The sequence below is a fragment of the Castor canadensis genome, chromosome 6 (assembly GCF_047511655.1).
Source record: "Castor canadensis chromosome 6, mCasCan1.hap1v2, whole genome shotgun sequence".
NCBI classification, from domain to species: Eukaryota; Metazoa; Chordata; class Mammalia; order Rodentia; family Castoridae; genus Castor; species Castor canadensis.
In genome coordinates, this window is record NC_133391.1 from 27,818,406 (window position 1) to 27,840,141 (window position 21,736).

Consider the following 21,736-nt stretch of genomic DNA (forward strand, 5'->3'; position numbering starts at 1 on the left):
ATGGTCTGTTTACCTGGGAGTAACATTTCATTCTTCTTTGTGGTTGAATAAGATATATATATAATATATATCTGTATATATCACATTTTCTTAATCTATTCATCAGTTTTAGGGCATCTGGGCTATTTCTATAGCTTGGGTATCATGAACAATGCTGTAATAAACATGGGTGTGCAGGTGTCTTTATTGTATTCTGACTTACATTGTGTCAGATATATGCCTAGGAGTGTTATCCCTGAATCATGTGATAGTTCTATTTTTAGTTTTTTGAGGAACCTCCATAGTAGTTATACTAAATTATATTCCCATCAACAGTGTATGAGGGTTCTTTTTTCCCCACATCCTCACCAACATTTGTTGGTGGTGTTCTTGACAGCCATTCTAACTGGAATGAGGTAGAATCTTCATGAGGTTTTGATTTGCGTTTTCTTTATGCTCAGAGATGTTGAGCATTTCTTCATGTGTTTTTTGACCATTTATATTTATTACTTTGAAAAATTTCTGTTCAGTTCATTTGCCGATTTCTTCACTTAGGTTGTTGATTCCTTAGAAGTTTACTTTTTTGAGCTCCCTGTATATTCTGGTTATTAATCCCTTATCTGATGTATAGCTGGCAAAGATTTTTCTCCCCTTCTGTGGGCTGCCTTCTTCAATCTGGTGACCAATTCTTTTGTTGTGCAGAAGCCTTTTAGTTTCTTGTAGTCGCATTTCTCAATCCTTTCTCTCAATTGCTGAGCTATAGGAGTTCTATTTAGGAAGTTATTGTCTATGCCTATGTGTTCCAGTGTTTTCCCTACTCTATCATGCACTAGTCTCAAAGTTTCAGGTCTTATATTAAGGTCTTTGAGCCACTCTGAATTGATACTTGTATAAGTTGAAAAACATGAATCTAGTTTCAGTTTTCTACATGCAGATAGTCAGTCTTCCAGAAACATTTGTTAAAAAGGCTATCTTTTCTCCAGCATATGTTTTGGGTTACATTGTAAAAAGCCAGGTAGTTGTAACTTCCTGGTGTTCTATTCTGTTCCATTAGTCTTCGTGTCTATTTTTGTGCCAGTACCATGCTGTTTTTATTGCTAAGTTCTGTAGCATAGTATTGTGATACCTCCACTATTGCTCATTTTGCTCAGTATTGCCTTGACTATTCAAGGATTTTTGTGCTTCCAAATGAAATGTAGGGTTGATCTTTTTCCATCTCTGTGAGGAATGTCATTGGAATTTTTTTGTAGTAAAAATAATAGCAAAGTTTATTAGGAAAGGAATTTAGTATAACAGGATAAAAGTGGAGAGAAATGGGGAAAAAAGAGAGAAACATCCCCCACATCCCCATGCAGGAAACAGAAGTAATTCATTGGAATTTTGATGGGGATTGCATTGAACATATACACAGCCAGGATTTCTTGCGTTTACATTTTCGATATTATTGCATATTGCTTCTACTCAGACCTACAACTTTGTACCTTATTTTGTTGAGTCTTAGCTTCCACTTCCACTTCTTTGGCAAACACTTTAATTTAAATTCTCCTTTTATTTCACCAGGATGTTGTATGTGTCAGCAGTAAGTGAACTTGGCTTCTTTCTCGCTATTTTCCATCATTAATCATCATGGTCATTCTATTACCAGCTAGCTCTCTGAGAATTTAGAAAGCTTATAAAAGGGCTGGGAACATGGCTCAAGTGGTAGAGCACCTGCCTAGCAGGCATGAGGCCCTGAGTTCAAGCCTCAGTATTGCCAAAAAAAAAAAAAAAAGTTATAAAGCTTATAAAAATGTTTGAGACCTGGGGAAAAAATCTTGGCTACAAAATGATAAAACTGATTTATTACACTAATAGCAAAACTGTACAGTTCTTCAATTTTTAACAGAAAAATAATGTTGGAATATAGATTCAGTTGATACAATGACTCTGAGCAACTGGCTTTGCAATCTTTGTTTCCCATGATCACTTTAAATCTGATCACATTCCATCAGACATTTGGTTACCCTTTTGATAATTGTGCCAAGTTTTGAGCATTACAGAAGTTATTTTTTCCTAATCTTATACATAATGCAAAATATGTTTATCAGCCTACATTTCAAACATTTTTCTTTCAATTATGTCCTGCCAGTTACTACTATAAACGTATTTAGATAACAAAGAAGTATATCTAAACAATGCAATTTAAAACTTTATTTCCTGTGGCTGATTCTGAATATTTGTTTTAGGGATAATTTGTTTATTCACATGTCACACTATCATCATTTCTTAAATATAACTGAATTTCTTCCCACTATCATTCTTTTGTATTAAAATAAAGCTGGCAAACACTTAAAACTTTCAATTAAATTAGTTTCAGTTAATATAATTTTCAATTAAAATTAAAATTAGAAAAATAAATATCTACAAAGAACAAAGTAGCACAAAGAAAGGAATAATCAATTCAGCTATTTAGACCAGGGCATCAGAGAATAGTAATAACATTTTTTGAGCATGTACTAGGTGCCAGGAACTTCAAAATACTGTTTTCTAATTTAATCAACCCAAACGTTCCTACACTGGGACTTGTAACAGTCATAACAACAGTAGTAACTTATTTCCATTCATTCTTGTGAGTGTTTCTAGAAGCTTCTGGGCATGTCTTGAATATTGCCCAGTAAGCCTTCTTGTGCTGGGTGCTACCATGAACCCACTAAGCTCAAGTGTCTCCAACAGGTGCTCCAGTAGGTAACAAATGGGAGAGCACTGTAGTCCCCTCTGGTGTGTTGACACAGCTCTTCTAGTTCCTGACTCCACCACGCAGGATCCTCAAAGTGCCAGAGTGTGCGGCAGTCCAAGAAGGAATCACAGGCTCTCCTATATGTGATAGTGCCAGTCACAACGACTCCTGAGCGATGATATTTATCTAGGGCCTCATAGTCACCAAGTGCTGGGTCAGGCTGTTCTTTCAGTTTTTATCCCAGGCTTTTTCTCCCTTGAATCCAGGCATCTATCTATGGGCTAGATAAGAGACGGTTTTGAGTAACATGGCAACCAAACTCCATTGTGTATTGTTTGATAGTTTCCCTGGGAATGAATTACCTCCCAGGTGGCTTTTCAACCGCAGGCAAGTGAATTTTCTTTGAACAAATCCCATCAGTCATTTGGCACACTTGCCCCAGTCCAAATTCCAAAAAGGCTGTGGTTTGGGTTTAAGTTGTAAAATGTGCTAGCATAGGAATTAAATTCTTTTTACAAAGCAGACTACTGAAGGTTGACAAATCTAGGTAACCTGCCCAAGTTCACATGCTTAATTCCAGTCCAGCCTGGGCTCCATAGAAAAACCTTGTCTCAAAAATAAACAAACAAAAACAAACTGCCTTCTAGAACTCAATAAAGCTCCTCGTTATCTCAAGGTGCATCATTCTTTTCTTGAAATGCTTTCCCTGACTTTCTAACCACCTGCCAAGGATGCATCAATAAACAAAACTTGCAATTTCTGAGTTTACTCTTCAGGGAACTTATCACTGTCTTCTTTCCTTCTTTCCCAAGTTATCACTTCGGCTTGTATAACTTGAGAAAGTAATCCTCCAACTGCCTCTGGGGACGAGAGGAAGGAATACTTGGTTTTTGTGCAAGAAAGCACAGAGATCCTTTATTGAAATTGAAATGTCAGCCCAGCTCACCATGTTCTGGATGCTTAGGGAGTAAATGCCCCTATTTTCTTCTGTTGTGTTTGAGGCACAAGAGAACAGAGAAGGTTATTTGAAAGAAGCAGGGAACTTTGTGACAGCAGAGATACATCACTCCTTCTCCAACACACATTTCTCATAGGATATTAACTCAGCCAGCTGGGCAGAAGAGCCAGTCCAGGAGTCAGGAGGAAACAATACCACCACGGCAGCTGAAGCAATTAACCTAACTCTTCCTGGGCGCGTGAATGCTGTTGCAGAATGGGCTTAGGAAGGAGGGACGGGAAGGCATCATTCACAGATTATATAATTTTTTTTTGGACCAGAAAGCGATAAATACAGGAAACAAGCCCACCAGGGAAGAGAGACAAGCCTGTCTGCCTGAAGCATCCCAGGCACGGTTGCCATGTTTAGATGCTCAGCACTGGCCTACAATAGTGTTTGGGATGTTGGTAGCGCTACCCTGCCTTGTGATCTAAATAAGACTACTCTGAGTTTCATTCCATACTTGGAGAAACTCCTTCCTGAGTCATCACACCACTTCTGGCTTTCAACTCTTGCTTCTGCTGACCATGTGTCACTCTGCTGCTATGTGTAGTCCATTAATCAGACACAGGTCTGAGCATCTTTCCGTAATTCCCACAAATTAGGCATGTGGTGTATGGCACAGATTTGAAGGTTTAGGAAAAGTTAACTGGTTTTGTCAGTTTTAAGTTCCTATTGGAATACAATTACCATGAAGGCAGCAATGTGTTCATTCATGCTGTAATGCCAACACTGAAAACAATTAATTAGAGGGCCCTTATGATCTGTTGTGTGAATGAAGTACATCCATTCTTTAAGGAGAACACAAGCAGCCTCATATTTATTTTGGACATCCTTGTTCTTAAAATTCACCAGTGCTGTGTTGAAGAGCATCTAAGTTCATTCAGGTTAGAACAAAATACCACGAGCTAGGTGACTCTTAAACTGAAGAAGTATATTCCTCACATTTCAAAAGGATTGGAAGTTCAAGATGATGGAGCTGGCAGATTGAATGACTGGAAAGGACTGCTTTCTGATTCATAGGTGGATAACTTTTTGGTGTCTTTTCACACAACGAAAGGGGGAGAGGTCTATCTGAGGCCTCTTTTATAAAGGTACCAGTCCACTCATGAGGCCCCACCCCATGTATTAATCATCTACCAAAGATTTCAACATATGAATTTTGGGGAGACATAAACATCCAGACCACACCAAACAATGCTCTTAAACCTGCCAACTCAAATGCTCCATTTTTTGGTTTTGACCCTTGAACTCTCTCAGCAGAAACTGCCTATCTTTAAGTATGACCTACATGTTAATAGCTTTACAACATAAAGTCACATATTTTTTGTCTTAAAAGTTTCCGAAAGACTGTTATCATGCTACTTCACATTTGAAATCCTTTTCCTGATAACATGCTATGATCAGAGGGTTCCCAGGACTGCAACTAATTCATCTCTTTGTACTTTAAAAAAATATTTTCCTTCTTTTTTTCTTTGTATTTGAATAAAAAGCACATGACAGTTTTTGTTCCTGAACCCCCTTGACATGGCTTTCTTTCATACTTGTAATTTCTGGACCAAATTTGATTTAAAAAAAAATCCACTGCCATTCCTTCTTCTACCCCAGAAAGGATACTGTAAAGCCATATTTGAGTCAAAACTTGGCCACCAATGTATGACATATAAAATCATTACCAACAGCAAAGGTTAACCATCCCTGGATGATCATGTGCTTTTCTACAACCTGGTGTTACATTCTTCCTGACATTCATTGAAAATCTCCAAGAAGCATCCATTTCTGTCACTATTGGCACAACCTACCTTGCCCCATAGAATAATTATAGCAGATTCCTCCTGGACCAAAGCTGAATTCTGTGAAGCCTGAGCATCTACGTCCTCCCTCCTGTCATATCAACTGTCTCTCAAAGAATGAGCCCTGGGCATTGCATCTCAAGGAAGGAAAACTTCCTTCTTTACCATATTGTTTCCCCTCCCCAGTCTCTCTTCCCATCCTTTATCCAAACATTTACCTGTGCTCTCTGGAGCACTCATGCCATGATGTAAAAATGCCTCAATATCCTTTATCTCTTTACAAACTATTCCCTATTCTTCTTGGCTATATTGACAGAAAAGAGAGAGAGAGAGAGAGAGACAGAGAGAGAGATAGCGTCTTAAGGATAGGGTCTACAGCGGTGCAAAACTCCCAGTAATATTCTACATCTTAGGCGTAACGTGGAACTTAAGCTTCAGTTTATTCTTTTAATCTTCACTTATTCATTAGATATATGCCTTTATTATTGATCTACTTTGCCATTTAAAATATTTACTTAGCCCCCTGGTACTTACCAAAAGCTGTGTTCTCATACTGACTGGGAAGTAAACCTGCTCCATATACACCTCAGCCCAGGCCCTGTGCCTTGTCTCTATTGTGAATGGGGAGACATGTGGTGAAAGAAAAACAAAACATTTACTTAAAAACAGCCTCTGTTCTTTTGAGTCATATACCCTGTAGCTACAACATTCTCTGTCCCATTTTGTCAGCCATTGTCAATTTCTGAAGTCCTGATTGTTCTCCTTCATCTACTGTTGTGTGGATTAATATTCCTCTCCAGTAAGGTCCTGCTATTAATTTAGCTGATGTTCATGCCCAGTACCTGACCTGCTCACTAAACTAGACTCTAAGTTCCTTGAGCTCCTTAGCTCAAAGGTATTTTCCTCCTTCACTGTCAAGTACTCTGCTGTTATGCAGAAAATCCACCCTCTAATTCAAATACTACCTGCCAGGTGTTTGTTTCAGTTATTCCATTCTTACCTGTTCTTCTGCTCCATTGGATCTTTCATTCCTTCAAATAGATCTCTTTATGATCCTTGCCTCCCTCCTTTCCTGTGTCTATTTCCCTCCTCGTTCAATTTCGATCTCACAGCCCACCTCTTCAATCACTTTTTTGACTTTTTTCCAATTTAAAACCATTTATCCTTTCATTACATCTACCTGAAAAATCTCCATACCTGAGTAAGCACAACCACTTACTTTCTAGAACTTCTGCCTGAGCAGATGACTCTTTCTGGAGAAAAATCATAAAACTGGGCTGAACGGGGCCACAATAAATTCACCTCACTGCTCACTATTGCCAAACAGTCTCATAGTCCCTTCTCTTACTCATCACAGACTCTTTTAAAGGTCCTCCTCTCTTCTCAAAACCTTTGGCAAATACTTTGGCTCTTTCTTCAGAAAGTATATTTAAACCATCATATATAAATTACCTCATCTTTCAGTTCACATGTCAAGCAATATGTATGTATATTAAAGCATCCTACAACACTTTCTTCTACCATGTTGGGAATTCCATTGCCTCCCACTTTCTTTTTGAGCCATCCTCACTTAATTCTCTCTCCTTGCCCATACCTTCCTTATTTCCTGTCTACCAGCTCCTTCTTACTAACATTTAAATAAACCAACTTCCAACCCGAAAATACCCATCCCCCCACCTCCCCTTCTGATTCTCCATTTCTCCCCTCTTGACTTCTGGTGAGTTTTAACAGCAGAGTAGATTTCTAGAACCACCCATTTCTTAGGCCCTTGTCTACTATGAAGTGATAAAAATCATGAGTATTATACAATTCAGTTTACTGATCCCATTCACTGATGTTTGATTTAGTTCTTTTTTTTTTTTTAACCTGGACTGACCCCTAGAACCACGTAGGCAAAGTTGATGGAGCTAGTGTTATTACCAAGCAATCCCTATCCTGTCCCAAGAGCAAAACAACATATAATCGCCCACAGGGTCTATTCTAAGCTATGTCCTGGGGAAGCCCATCCTCCTATAGACCCTCAGTAGAGGATATCATCAGCTGAGAAACAGAAATTCCTGAAGGGCCACACAAGTGACTTAATGAGTGGCTGCTGCAGATAGATTTTATAGATTTTTTTTTTTTTGGTGGCTCACTTCCATTTAGATTGGTTGAACTGACCAGTAATTCACAACTTTTTCTTGGTGAGACTGAAATTATAAATAAAATTACTTCTCTGAAAGAGGTGTAGTACTAATTAACACACTTATTTTTCACAACTTTATTTGGCAGTACTGGGGTTTGAACTCAGGGCTTTGCGCTTGCTAGGCAGACACTCTACCACTTGAGATATGTCCTGAGTCTTATTTTTCACAACTTTAGGTTTAAAATACAAATTTTGCCTTAAGTCATCATCAAGTCAATGTTGTAAACAGTGACATTATTTGATCCATCACATGCTATGCCTCTGATTTTATTTCCCACTTCCATTTAAATCCAGGCTCTATTCTCAAAATTGCATGGTGGGGACTATTCTCACACCTACCTGTAAGACAGGTGTAAAACCAACATGACCCAAGACAGAAGTCATAATCTTCTCTTTCAAACCTGCTCCCCTTCCAGAATATTCAACAGCTCTTGCAACGGCCTTACCAGCTACCCAGAGAAGCATATCAGGGGTCACCCTTGATTTTTCCTTCTCCCTGATGACTCAAATCCCACCAAATAGCAAGCCCATGCATTTTACTTTTTAGATATGTCTTGAATCCATCCCTGATGCCATCACCCTTGTCCAGGCCTTCTTTGAGTCTCACTTTGACTCCCACAGAAACAAGCTATTCATGATTTCCCTGCTTCCTTACTTGCTTCTCTCATGGAAACCTAGGTCTTTTCAAAATTCACCTGCTCCAAGTTCCTTTTCTGACTTTTAGGAGAAAATCCCAGATCCCCACTAGCTTGTAGGAAACCCCATGGCCTGCCCCGCCTACATTTCTGTCATCCGGCACTGCCACTTGACTTCTAGCTCTGTGAAATCCAGTTATGCTTCATCTTTTTCATATCAACAAACACACCTTGTCCTTTTCATCTTGGGCGGTTGCACAAGCTGCTCCCTACCTAGCATGCTCTCCCTTTCTTTCCATTCAGCCAATGCCTATTTATTCTTTGGAACTCAGAGGGCACTGCTACAAGTTAGCTTCTTTAACTTTCTACTTTCTAGAATAGGTTATGTTACTTTGTCACATGCCACTTTTTTTTTTTTTTGCAGTACTGGGACTTGAACTTGGGATCTACACCTTGAGCAACTCCACCAGCCCTTTTTTGTGATGGGCTTTTTTGATATAGGGTCTTGAGGAACTATTTGCCTGGACTGTCTTTGAACCATGATCCTCCTTATCTCTGCCTCCTGAGTTGCTAGGATTATAGACGTGAGCCACCGGCACCTGGCCACCCTGTAAGTTTTTCATTGTTGAATTTAACTATTCATAATTGTTCAATGTTTGGCTTGCCCGTTAGATTTCATGTCCCATGAGGACATTAATATAGCTACATCATTAACAGCTGTGTTTCCACGGCCTTGCCCAACACATAGTGAAGTCTCAATAAATGGTTGCTATGTAAGTGACTCAAACAAGCTGTTCCTAGCTGGGGAGTCCATTTTGATGCACAGCTAAAACCAAAGCACTAATAGACCATCATATCTGTGCTTTCTGTAAGCCCTTTGACCTGTATTTTCCATTTCACAAAGCTTGTTATATAAAATATTCTGCCCTCTTCCTCTTTTCCCTCTTCCCAGTAATGTGTCACAAATTGATGTATTTTTATTGGGTGAGGCTCATGTAATCTCTGTGTTTATAGCTCTGACCTTTCTGTGGGCAAACACACAAAGTGAACTTTGGTTTATCTCCTACCATAATGTGACTGTTAATTGCTGGTTCACAGGCTGGGTTCCCTGACCCATGTGACCAGTGGGGTACAACCAGAAAGGAGCGTGGGGAAGAGTGGACCAAGGGACTCCGTTAGAGGCTGTTTAGCTGGAGTTCCTGTGTCCCCAGAAGCCAGAGCAAAGCAAGTAAGAGCAGGGAGCATGGTTCTGAGGTGAGCAAGGTCATGGAGATATCCCTGCTGGGCTTGGTTGTGTGGTCACTGCTCTTCCAGCCCAGGCTGATGTTCTGGGCCTCCCATGTGAGACAGAACTGCCACAATGGCAGCTACGAGATCAGCGTCCTGATGATGAACAACTCAGCCTTCCCAGAATCTCTGGAGAACCTGAAAGAAGCAGTGAATGTGGGACTGGATGTAGTACGAATGCAGCTGCATGAAGCTGGTAAGAATATGGTAATAGAGTCCTTCTGTGTTACCATCCCTGGGGACAAACGTTGAGAAGATCTTGTGCACTTTGCCTGGTCACCCAAACTTCTCTAAGGTCCATATCTAACCCCTTTTTATTTTAAGCAGTAGATCCTGGGGGAAAAGGATTGTGGCCAAACTGTGGTGAGCTTTCTTACAATCCACTTTGCTCTGCTCTGAGAATGGTGTTAAGCCAGGGAAAATATAGTGTTCACAACAGTGAAACACCCAGTTAGAAACAGGTTTGAAGTTGCTAAGGGGCAAGATTTGGGTTGGATCTGAGATTTCACAGGGTTACTGTCAAGAAGCAGAAGTGAAGGACTAAAAGTCACAAGGGTGCCGAATTTTTCTCTAGGCCTGTCATCCAGAGGGACATTATTTTCTGAGTCTGTTGGCTTTTTGGATCGTCTCATGGCTGACACATCAACTGTAATATAATATAATATAATAAATATTTAAAAATTGCAATCAAATTTATTGTTGTAGTTCCTTGCCACATCTTTTGGTTATAAAAATATATTTTGTAATATCACATAAGCACATTAAAGAGAAAACAAATTATACATGACAATTTCCAGCCACCTGGATGGTTTCTACCTCTTTTTATATGCTTCTACTAAGTTTCTTGTTTTTAAGAACATGGTTGGTGATCAATATGTCATGGAAACAATTTTGCATCATTCTGTGTCATTTCATGTGACTCCACAAGTGACTTCCCTATTGCCTCATTCGTTCATAGTCACAATGTGAGTGGAAATATATTATCCCTTAGAATAGATATCACCCAAATTACCTAAAACTTTCCTGTAGTAGAATATCCTATTATTTGACATTTCTTGTGATTATTTTTACAATACCACAATAAGGATTTTCTTGTATATAGTTTTTCTTCATTGCCTGATCTTAGATTACCAGAAGTAGGATTGGATTACCGAGTCAATGAGTATTTGATTCATTCTTAATGGCTATTTATGGCTTTAAGGATGGTATGTCTTAATTTTATCTACTTAAAATCCAGTGGAAATGAGAGCAACAGCTTGTCTATGTATAATTACTTACTTCTGTGCATACACAACATAGCCGCAGTTCTGTCTGAAGCTAGACTCAGATGTAAATGAATGAATTCTGCTCCAGAGCTATAATGGAACTAGAGGTCATTTAATAAAATCCCCTCATTTACTAAGGCAGTGTGGTGAAATCTAGGATCTCTCTCTGTGACCTTGGGTGAGTTAGGTCCCTGTTTCTCTGAGCCTCAGTTTCCTTGTTTATTAAGCACTGTCTTGCGTGAGGTAAGTTCTAGTTACTTTATATAATCTTTTTAATCACCAGAGCTCTGTATTTTTGGCATGGTTGATTGGTTTCATAGCAGAGTTACTAATTCTGCTAAAGTCATGCAGGTTGTCTGATTGAAATGAGGTTCAAATCCACTTCTGTCTGATTCCAAAGGGTGTATATCATATTGCCGCTATAAAATCTTTACCCTGAATCCACTAACACAGCAATGGAACATAGCATAAGAAGCAAGGATTTTGAGTCTTACTGAATCTGGTTTAATTTCCTCATTAACCATTTACTGCCTGTATAACCTGAGCTTTGGTTTCTTCACTATAAAATTGGGGTAAATTGTAGTTAGCTCATGTGGACAGTGTGGATTCAATTAGAAAGTCCCTGTGAGTACCTCAGACACTGAAGCTTATTAAGGACTCAGCAGCAGTGGTGGTTGTTGTTGAAGATGTTGCTGAGGCTGTGCTTTTGCTGCTATTAGGAGAACACATTGCCTGGTGCATAAAATAAGTAGACAGTGCAGACTATTGGTTAAAGTCTTGGTGTCTGAATGCTTGCAACCCGAATTTGAATTCATGCCCCATCATTTACTAGACATTGGGTGAGTTAGTGTCTCTAAATTTCATTCATCTCATTTGTAGTGTGAAGGTTGTTGAACAGATTCTGTGGTGATTGAAGAATGAACAGTGGTGCTCAGATGTTTGCATTTGATAATTCAATTTGTTAGCTAGATGTTCACTTAGAATAAACATAAAAGGAACAGGTTTTGGAAAGAAAAATAGCTCATGTTCTAAACATGTTGAACATTGTTATTTGGGAAGCATTCCAAAACAATGTATCTGAGGGCTAAATGAAGAAGATTGAGAATATAAAGGTTGTGGGGAACATCCCTAAGAAAGTGAGCAATGTTTTTTCTAGGACTTAGGCAAGGTTTGTAGGTCTTGAAGAATAGAGAGAACTTGGTGGAAAACAATGTGAAAAGATTTCTTCAACTTCACTACCTTACCTCCTTGAGGCTATATGCTCCATGGCTAAATGCATGGTCATACCCAGGTGTGTTCCCATGTGCTGAGGGGTCCTTCTCCTAGACACCATCACCTCAACTCCAGCTTCACCTTGGTCCAACCCCATCCTCAAAGCCCTAGAGAGGAAGAAGGGTTCCAAAATCATCCTATATTGTTTAGCTTTCCACTCATCTTCCCAGGACTGAAATATCATGGTGGGATGAGCAGAGCAGGCAAGATAAGGATGGAAAGCAACACTTGGGTGAACTTCTTATTTCAAAAGTTAAGATTTGGCCAGGTACCAGTGGCTCATGCCTGTAATCCTAGCTACTCAAGAGGCAGAGTTAAGGAGGATCATGGTTTGAAGCCAGCCTGGGCAAATAGTTCACAAGAACTTATCTTGAAAATACCTAACATGAAAAGGGCTGGTGGAGTGGCTCAAGGCATAAGGCCCTGAGTTCAATCCCCACTACCACATGCACACACACACACACACACACACACACACACACAAAAGTTAAGATTTGATTTGAAGTCACATAGTGTCTGAAAAATCTTCAGTATTTTTGGAGGAAGAAATCATTTGAGATCTGAGGAGATAAAAGATAAACTATTCCCTGTACCAAATTTTTTAGAAAGTATGTATGACCATAAAATATGTAGAGATGGTGTTATAAAATGTTCCACAGGAGTGGATCACAAATATTTTGGTATCAAAACCCCTTTACAGTCTTAAAAATTTGGGGCCCAAAGAGTTTTGTTTACATATGTTGATATTTATTGGACTAGAAAATAAAATTGAGAAATATTTTAAACATTTTCTTCTAAACTTACTAAAAATAGTAAATACTTTACTTGTTAACATTTTTTGTTACTTATATCTGTATTTCTCAAGCCAAAAAAAAGTGAATGAAAAGAATGGTATTGATTTACAGAGTTTCTAATGTCTTTAGTGTCCAGGTTAATGGAAGATAGCTATATTCTCAAATTGGCTTCTGTATTCAATCTGTTAGCAATAATACATGTCATATAGTCTCTAGAGAATGCCACTGTGTGCTCGTGAAAAAGCAAAGAAAAATCTTAGTATAATTTTGGAAATAGCTTTGATCTCATAGGACCCCTGAAAGAGACAAAGTTTCCCTTGATGGCTCACATTTTGAGAAACACAGTTCTGTAGGATATCAAGTTCAGAATCAAACTGTCCTAGAATCACATCTCAGCTCCCCTACTTACTAGCTGTGTAATGTGTGGCAAGCTAATCTGCCTCTTGTTTAAAAATTAATACCACTTTCTCATTTTAAAATTAGGATAAATTTAATTGTTTTGTATGACTCAGAAGGGGATAGTGAATGATACATGTAAAAATTCACAGACCAATGCCAAGCATACAGTGGCAGAACTCCAGCTGTATTCTGCCAGTAAATGGATAAGGAACTGGGGCCCCATTGGTGAGGTCACTTGTCTAAAGTCACACTTAACACATGATGGTTCCTCTTTTCCCAGGCTCTGTGCTGACTTTACACTTGGGTTTTGCTGTGCCACTAAAGTCCAGAATTTTCAAATGGGTCATCATCAATGCCTTTCATGGTAACAAGAGAAAGCAGAGTTTTTATAGGGATAGGAGACACAGAAGGAGGAATTGGTGAATACCACCATCTTCCTGAAGCCCTGGTTCCATCATGTGCCTACACACTGGCCTCCCCATCACATCCTGACTTCTTCCAAAACCCTTGCTTACCCTGTTTGCTACTATCCCCACGTGCACTCTTCCAGTCCTCCAGGTCTCCTACAGCCCTATTCTTACTGTTCTCCTGGCTTCAAATGCCCTACATTCTCCCCATTATTGTGAGAAGCAAAAAGAATAAAGGTTATAAAGTGCTGTGGATGGTTTATGGCTACTCCCAAGTTACTGTTAAAGCCATTGTTTACCTCACCATTTCTATTGATTTTCTGTGAACAGTCTAATTACCTTGACCTCCCCTCTTCAACTAGTCCTACCAAAAAATTGAAATCTGTTATTTGGATCTCTTACTAAACTTCAGAATAAATATTCTTCAATTAAACAGGAAACAAAAGGCCACAAAATTATGCTTGTTAGTTGGTAGACACATCTCTGAATATCAAGAGTGGTGTTCTGGTCAGTAAGAAAATATTTCGAAGAGAAATATATTTTGAGTCCTTGTATTCCTTTCTAAGAGGAGATATCTGTGAGCCAGGGTGAAATCCAGTCTAAACTCTCATCTTATTTAGGACACTAGCCATCCAATTTTTTCCCCTTTACCTTTGGTGAGAAACATTTAAAATAAAATTTATTTTTTTTCAAGACAAAGAAGGGAATTTTTGGAGATTTTGCAATGCTACATCTACTGAGAAAGGAAACAGAACCTAGCAGCATTTTCTTCATGAAATAAGAGATAATATACTATCAACCACATTCATATCACTTGAGAAATTGGGCATGGTAACCCAGACCCACTTGGGGACTTCCTGAGGGTATTTGTGTGCTCTTCCCTGAGTAGTATATGCTTGAAAGAAGAAGGGGCTAAATTTTACAATACAGCAAGATTAGCTGAAACCCAGAAGTCTTACATTTTGTTAACAAAATGTCCAATTTTATTAACATTTTAATGTTAACTATTAATCTCATAAAAGACCATCCCTCATGCAAAAGTTTGGATCTAAGATATCAAAAGTGCACAGTAGGTTTTGGGTGAAACAATCACAGCTTCAATTTCATATCCCATCATTCACAACATGTGAGAGTATGGAATTACAACCCCAGTGAAGCTTTTGTCTCAGGCTCTGTTTTCTAGAAAACTAAGACATTCTTTTTGAGCCAATATTATAAATTTGAGACGCTGCTGTGGCAGCTTTTTATCAATAAGTGTACTGACTGATAACTATTCTTGACTGGTGTATTCATCTGTTTACTTGTGTTCTCCTTTAGGAAGTCTAATAGACATCTCACACCTGATGTGTACACCTGACTTCTCTTCCTTCCAGCACCACACCCCACTGACAAAGCTGCTCCTCCCACACTCCTTCCTGTCTAGGTTTATAGAACCTCCACCCATTTGCTCAGTCAAAATACCAGAGTTCTTTGAATCCTTTTATTCTTATACTTTTAAACCCATGTATCAGCATTTTCTTGTTGGTCCCCCCTTCGTATATCCAAAACTATCCTAGTTTATTAATAGTAGTAGTGTTGCAACTAAGTAGTGTTGCTTCTGTTTTTCTCCACCATAATATATTCTCTGTTTCAGGATCCAGAGAAATCCTTTAAAAATGAAGGTCAAGCAATATCATTTCTCTACTTAAAATTCTCCAAAGAATCATATCCACAATCAATTGAACGTCCTCAGTAGGGTCTCCAAGGTCATGCATGTTGTGACCTCTTCCAACCTTATCTCCTGCGCTTCTACCCCTTGCTCACTGTGTCATAACCACACAGTCCTCCTTGCTGTTCCTGAGACATACAAAATAATAACAATAATCCTGCACAAGAGTTTTGTCCTTGCTCTTCTCCCTGATGAGAAACCATCATCTGCATGTCTCCCTTTCTCACATAACTCAGGCCCCTATGAAGACCCAAGACCACCCCATAAGAAATATGATTCAGTATGATCCCCCAGAGAAAATGTAAGCCTCATGAAAGCAGGAAATTTTGTTCAAAGCTGTATCACGAGCACAAAGAAGAGTGCCTGGCACATGGTAAAAACTTAATATACCTGTTATGAAGATCAAAGACTAAACAAGATTGTATCCTTGTATGTATCAGTAGCAAACAGAACTAGCATCTTGGGAACATAAAAGAAAAGGATGTCATAATATCTAAGCCTTTGCTTTCCTAACACTCTCCAGTCTAGGGTAGGAAACCTGCTGAGTCTAGGGTTGTGAAAAGTAAAGCAGTGAACAAATGAAAATGTGCTTAAATTGGACTGTTGGTGATGGTTGCATGACTATATGTATTTACTAAAAATGGTTAAATTATACTCTTATACTAGATGATTTTATGTTGTGTATATTATACCTCAATAACACTGTTGAGAGAGAGATGGGAAGCCACAGCAATAACAGACAGAAAGATAGAGGAAAGAAGTGACTGGGAATGAAAGAAGGACTCAGAATTCATATTTCTAGGCCTGAAAATGGATATCCATTTTTCCCCCAGGATCAGTTGACAAGAAATAAATTTCAAAGCTGTCAACTTTGTAGAAAATAACAATAGTTTTCTATTTTTCCTCATTCTCTGGATAACAGGGATAAATGTGACCGTAAATGCCACCTTCATTTACTCAGATGGTCTGATTCATAATTCAGGTGACTGCCGGAGCAGCACCTGTGAAGGCCTTGATCTACTCAGGGAAATTACAGTAAGTATTTGCTCTTGGAGGTGTAGCTCTCACCCTCTTGGTTCGGATGGTGTGACACATGGTACATGTCCAGGAAGCATCTCTCCCAGCATCTACAGCCAGGCAGCTGTGTACAATAGGTACTCTTTCAATGATATAGAGAGGAATAATTTTGTCTTAATTTTATTTTTAAATATTTTTTAAAAAACTAAACATTGGTATAAGTAAATTTACCTTTGTGTCCCTCAATAAATACCCAAAGAGCCATGTTTAAAAACATATTCCAAGGCCCACAATAGAAATATGTTTCCTGTTGTTGCCATGTATCTGGTCACAGGTTAATTGCTTAAAGGTTAACTCTAAAACCTGAAATATCAAAGGATGGGGAGGGGAAGAAGAGATTCTTGCCTAATTCCTCTTCCCAATCTCTAACCCCAACCCAAACCAGAGCTTCAAGGAGCTGAAGAGCTTGACAAGCTCTCTAGAGCCAAGTAGGTGTGTAAGATGCCCTCACAACAGCAACTCAAGAAACAAAGCATGGGGAGTTGAGTCACAGTTCTAGAAGTTTAAAAAATAGCCTCACACTGATCAGAGAGTTCACACTCATGTCAGGATGAGTGGCTGTAAACTATAGTGATTCTCAGTTTGGAAAGGTGAGAAGTGGGCAAGAATACTTTGGAAAACTCCAAACAGGAGTATGTTTACAATTCCAAGAGTATGTGCTTCTTCCCTCTCCTCTACAGAGAGAGGTATGAGCTGATTCTCCAAATCAGAGATGGGCTGTTCTTAGCCAGGCTCTCCTGCATTAATAGGATATAAGAACAATAGCCACCCAATCGATTGCATTGCAATTTGTTCATTTGGTCCTAATTTGTAGCTCTCTCAAAAACTGAAACTTTCCTTCTCCGCTCACCACCAAATCTACTGTCCCCACAATCTGTCGTACAGATGCCATTGCAGTCACAGCCTGCCCTCTTCCATCTCTTCACATCCTCCTCTCCTGTGTTGATTACCTTTTTTCCTCCACCCCACAGCATTTTCTCTCCTTCAGACCTCATTTTCCCTAAGCCCAGCCCAAGGCACCAAATGTAACTTCTCTCTACTCTGCATTCAAACTCCTGAGAGGCCCATTTCTCTTAACCTTTCCCTTGCCACTTGTTTTCTGTCACTGATTAATTTGTTTAGTTTTAGTCATCAGTGTTTTTATTTTTCTCCTACAGAGGAAAAATCAGATGGGCTGTGTCCTCATGGGACCCTCATGTACATATTCTACCTTCCAGATGTAGTAAGTAGCTTGGTTTGCTTTTGTTTTAATATCACTGTGAATTGAAGTCAGGACATGACACCAAAATTTAAATGATTTAACGAACAACACCTGTAGTCAAGGCAACATAATGAGGGACATTGGGACCTCATATTTTGCCACCTCAATAATTGCCCTGTGTGTGCAAAGAAGAATTTTGCTTTTGTAAGTGTAGCAAAAATTCGTCAGCCAAACAGATAAGGCAACAAGGACACTGGTGACCAGTACATGGCAGAAGGACATAGATGCTATCCAAGAAGAGCAAATAAAAAGACAACAGATGCACAGAAGGCAGAAGCCACCCCTGGACGAGGGGTTTAAGCTTCAAGAGGGGAAAGACTTCAAGAAAGAAATGCTATCTGAATTTGGAGATGAAGACTGGATAAAATTTCAATGGGCAGAGATGTAGGGATAAGCTTCCCAGGCAGGCAGAGACGAAGTATATGAAAAAGCAAAGCATTCGGGTAGTAAAGAAAATCTATGAACATCTATATTAACTGGAGTTCAGGAAATTTATAGAAGACTAATAAAGATTAAAAAAATTAGGCAGAACCAAATTTGAAAGTCTGTGTGAGGGAAGACTAGCTGAAGGAAATTGTATTTAGTGAGATTTGCATTTCTGTTTTGAGTGTGGAGGACCACGAAAAGAAGCTTAACTTTGGAAAGAGTAATTGCAGCAGCACGTAAGTAAGACATGGCAGACACTAAAGACAGAAAAGTCCACAGGGCAAGGAGGAGGGCCTGAATTAGCAAACGACAACAAAGAGCCAGCAGGCAAGGAAAGCGAGGACAGCTTCCAACAGGTAAAAATCAGTAGAGTTTGATAACTGAATGTTTAGGTGATAGATGGAAACTAGTCAGAAAAGACTTTATCTCAAAACATTAAAAGAAATGGAAAAAAATCTAGATAAGGAGCACTTCTGAGGAACAAATCTGACATGACCATAGTGAATTTGAGGTGTAGGAGAGCACCCAGGAACCCTTTCAGTGGAGCATGGGAGATGGAAAGGAATGTTGTTTTCCTTCCTTCATTAAATACATGTCAAGATCCTATGTGTGAGTGGGCAGACTGAGGTGAACAAGCCAGACATGGTCCCTGCCTTCAGGAAACTTACAGTCTACTAGAGGAAACAGGTTCCATAGATACTCACCCAAATAATTACGTGGCCTTAGGTGTCAGGGAAAATTTCCCTGATAAGGAGAAAGTCAATCTAGGACCTTTGGAATGAGTAAAAGTCAGGAAGGCAAAGAAGGACATTAATCCCAGAATCTCTCCTGGTTGAGCCCCTGACTGAGTAGGAGGCTTGATATGTTTAAAGAACTACAAGAAGATCCCTGGGCTGAGCTTTGAGGAAAAGGTTCTCAAATCCTCAGCCAATGTCTACAGCAGAATGAGAAAGAAGACATGAAGAGTCTTCTCTTCATGAAGAAGAGAGCATCTTTCCCACTTTACAACAATTATGATGGCCATGGTGGCCCAGCCTGTATTTCTCCACCCTACTCCCCAAAGTCACATGACCCAACCCAGAAAGCATGACAACTCACTATGGAATAAGTTAAGTAACCAAGTCATGTGTTCATGAAATTTTCTAGAGCATACTCTGAACCTAGCATATGGTCAATAAACTTCATCCTGTGGAGGGGGACTCCTATATAAATAAAGAAACTGCTTTATTGGCCCCATACCATTTATAACACATGCTAAACAGGGGGAATGGGATCTTACTTGTGCTATCTAAGTTAACCCTGGTATTGGTTCCCTTCTCACCTTTGGCATAGCCTTGACACAGAATTGAACTATCCCATGATTTCCGCTGGAAGTTTTGGATTGTCTTGTGACTATAAAGAAACTTTAACCAGGCTGATGTCTCCAGCTAGGAAGTTGATGTACTTTTTGGTTGACTTTTGGAGGGCCAATGATCTGCCATTCAAAACTTTTTCCTGGAACTCTTCATATGTGTACAAAGATGGTACCGAGACCGAAGACTGTTTCTGGTAAGTAGGGCCATTAATATTCTGGTACTTGCCATAAAGAGATGCCATAGACTCGTGGCAACACACCTGGTTATTATCAGATACAGCTTCCATACAACGTTGGGATGGACACCAGCCCACTCTCCTACACACAAATAAAAACAAAGCGGTCAAAGTGAATAAAGTATTGTAAGAATAATCAGCATAGATTGCATTGGCAGTACTCTTACTGGCTTTGAAAGTGCATCCACATTTGTCTTACTGATTCTTCACAGTAAATCCTCTAAAGAAAGTGGATACTAAGATCCTCATTTTATGCATAAAAAATAGAAACCATAAGTTAATGCTTTCATACTTCTATGTAAGATACCTGTAACTAGTTAGAAATAATTTCTCCCACCCTTTTTCAGAGGAATAAGAGACAGGGAAGAGTAAGAATAAAGAGTGCAACTGTTAAAAAAATTTCACACGTGAGCTGGTTTAAGTGGTAGCATGCCCGCCTAGCAAGTAAGAGACCCTGAGTTCAAACCCTACCCCCTTACCTGAGGGGGGAAATACATATTGTTAAACAGCTCTAGCAAAAATGCAGAGGGAGTCTTTTGGTTGGGTTACTCTTTATGCTTCCAGGATGCTGCTTAGTTCTGCTGTCTCTCTCCACATAGGTAGGCAGAACACTAAGATGAGTCCAACTGAGGATGCACATCTTGGTAGCTATGGGAATCATCCCTAAGACCTCACCCTAGAAACATTAGGGTGAACTCAGAATACACAAAAGCCTATTTCAATACAGGAACAGAAATTATTCCTATCTACTCTAAATTTTTGTACTCTAAATTCAGAGGTTTCTGGTTTACAGAGCAGAGTAGAACCTCCTTTCTCCAAGCCAGCAGAAATGGCTTATCAAATATCTATTATTTGTATATTTGCATACAGAGCCCCTTCCCCATACTTTCACTAAATTAGATATCCACTAGTGGAAATAAATTTTAGATGATATCCTAAGACAGATCTGCAAATGATAAGAAAAAGCCATGAGACCAAATCTGGTCTCAATTTCTCTTTTTGCTGTTCCAGGTACCTCAATGCTCTGGAGGCTGGAGTCTCCTATTTTTCTCAGGTACTCAACTTCAAGGACACCCTCAGAAAAGAAGACCAGTTCCAGGATTTCTTAGCAAACCATCACAGAAAAAGCAACGGTAAGAAAAGAGGAAGGTAATATTTTTGCCAGCTTCTTCCTCGTGGTCACCACCTCCTTTGGCATCCTTTTAACAAATGTACTTCTGCAGAGCCACAATCATTACCTGTATATATGTTGTGTATTTGAGAGATCTGATTTGCATGAAACTTCGTTGTATTGTTCCTTTTGTTCACAAAACTCAGCCTATAAACAAATATTAAGTGTACATACTAAGATAATGAAAGTAAATGATAATGCTAACATCCAGCTTTTATAAACTGAAATATTATGACCCACCAACAGTAAGATGCTTTCTAAATTCATATCAATCCCATGTTATTAGATTTGTGACTAATCCTCATACATTCTGAACCATGATACCCATGGTGATCAAGAGGGTAAAATTATTGGTATATGACCTCAGACAAAATTATAAGGCAAACAAAGATCTCACCTTCTTAATCTTTCTGTATCTCATCTGTCCAATGAGCTAGAGGCCAAGTGTGAAAAGTAAATGGAATAAAAACATCCTCACTAAATTATTAAGTATTATACTTTTCAGAGAATTCTCTTTACAAACAAGAACACATTAGGAGCAAAGGAATCAACTGTGGGAATTTTCTACAAGGGAAGAGGCTTGCTTGGTGGATTGCCTTATATCATTCAAATATCTGTTTAATATCCTGATCAAGTATTATTATAGTAAGAACCTACCAGTTGAAAAACATTAACCAAGATCTGGAAAGAAAGTAGTACAGGCCTGTAAATTCAACTGGACAGCGAAGTGAATTGACAGATATAAAGGTGTCCCTGGACTCTTTTTTTATGCAT

The 21,736-nt window shown here is 39.1% G+C and overlaps 1 protein-coding gene, 1 long non-coding RNA gene and 1 pseudogene across 2 annotated transcripts in view; 2 read left to right on the plus strand and 1 right to left on the minus strand.

Moving 5' to 3' along the window:
* Nucleotides 1-1,879: 1,879 nt before the first annotated feature.
* LOC141424032 (uncharacterized) overlaps nt 1,880-21,736 on the minus strand; it is a 31,505-nt gene continuing 11,648 nt past the window's right edge. The window contains exons 3-5 of the long non-coding RNA XR_012448829.1: nt 19,523-19,873; nt 6,020-6,096; nt 1,880-2,976 (exon numbers count right to left, since the gene is read on the minus strand). This is a non-coding gene — a long non-coding RNA (uncharacterized lncRNA). The remainder of the gene's footprint in view (nt 2,977-6,019; nt 6,097-19,522; nt 19,874-21,736) is intronic.
* LOC141424533 (small nucleolar RNA SNORA51) lies at nt 6,003-6,119 on the plus strand (annotated as a pseudogene).
* Gucy2c (guanylate cyclase 2C) overlaps nt 9,326-21,736 on the plus strand; it is a 66,184-nt gene continuing 53,773 nt past the window's right edge. Inside the window, exons 1-5 of the mRNA XM_020180227.2 lie at nt 9,326-9,788; nt 16,360-16,472; nt 17,672-17,736; nt 19,534-19,749; nt 20,803-20,924. Coding sequence (XP_020035816.1) covers nt 9,572-9,788; nt 16,360-16,472; nt 17,672-17,736; nt 19,534-19,749; nt 20,803-20,924 — 733 coding nt within the window. The 5' untranslated portion in view covers nt 9,326-9,571. The remainder of the gene's footprint in view (nt 9,789-16,359; nt 16,473-17,671; nt 17,737-19,533; nt 19,750-20,802; nt 20,925-21,736) is intronic.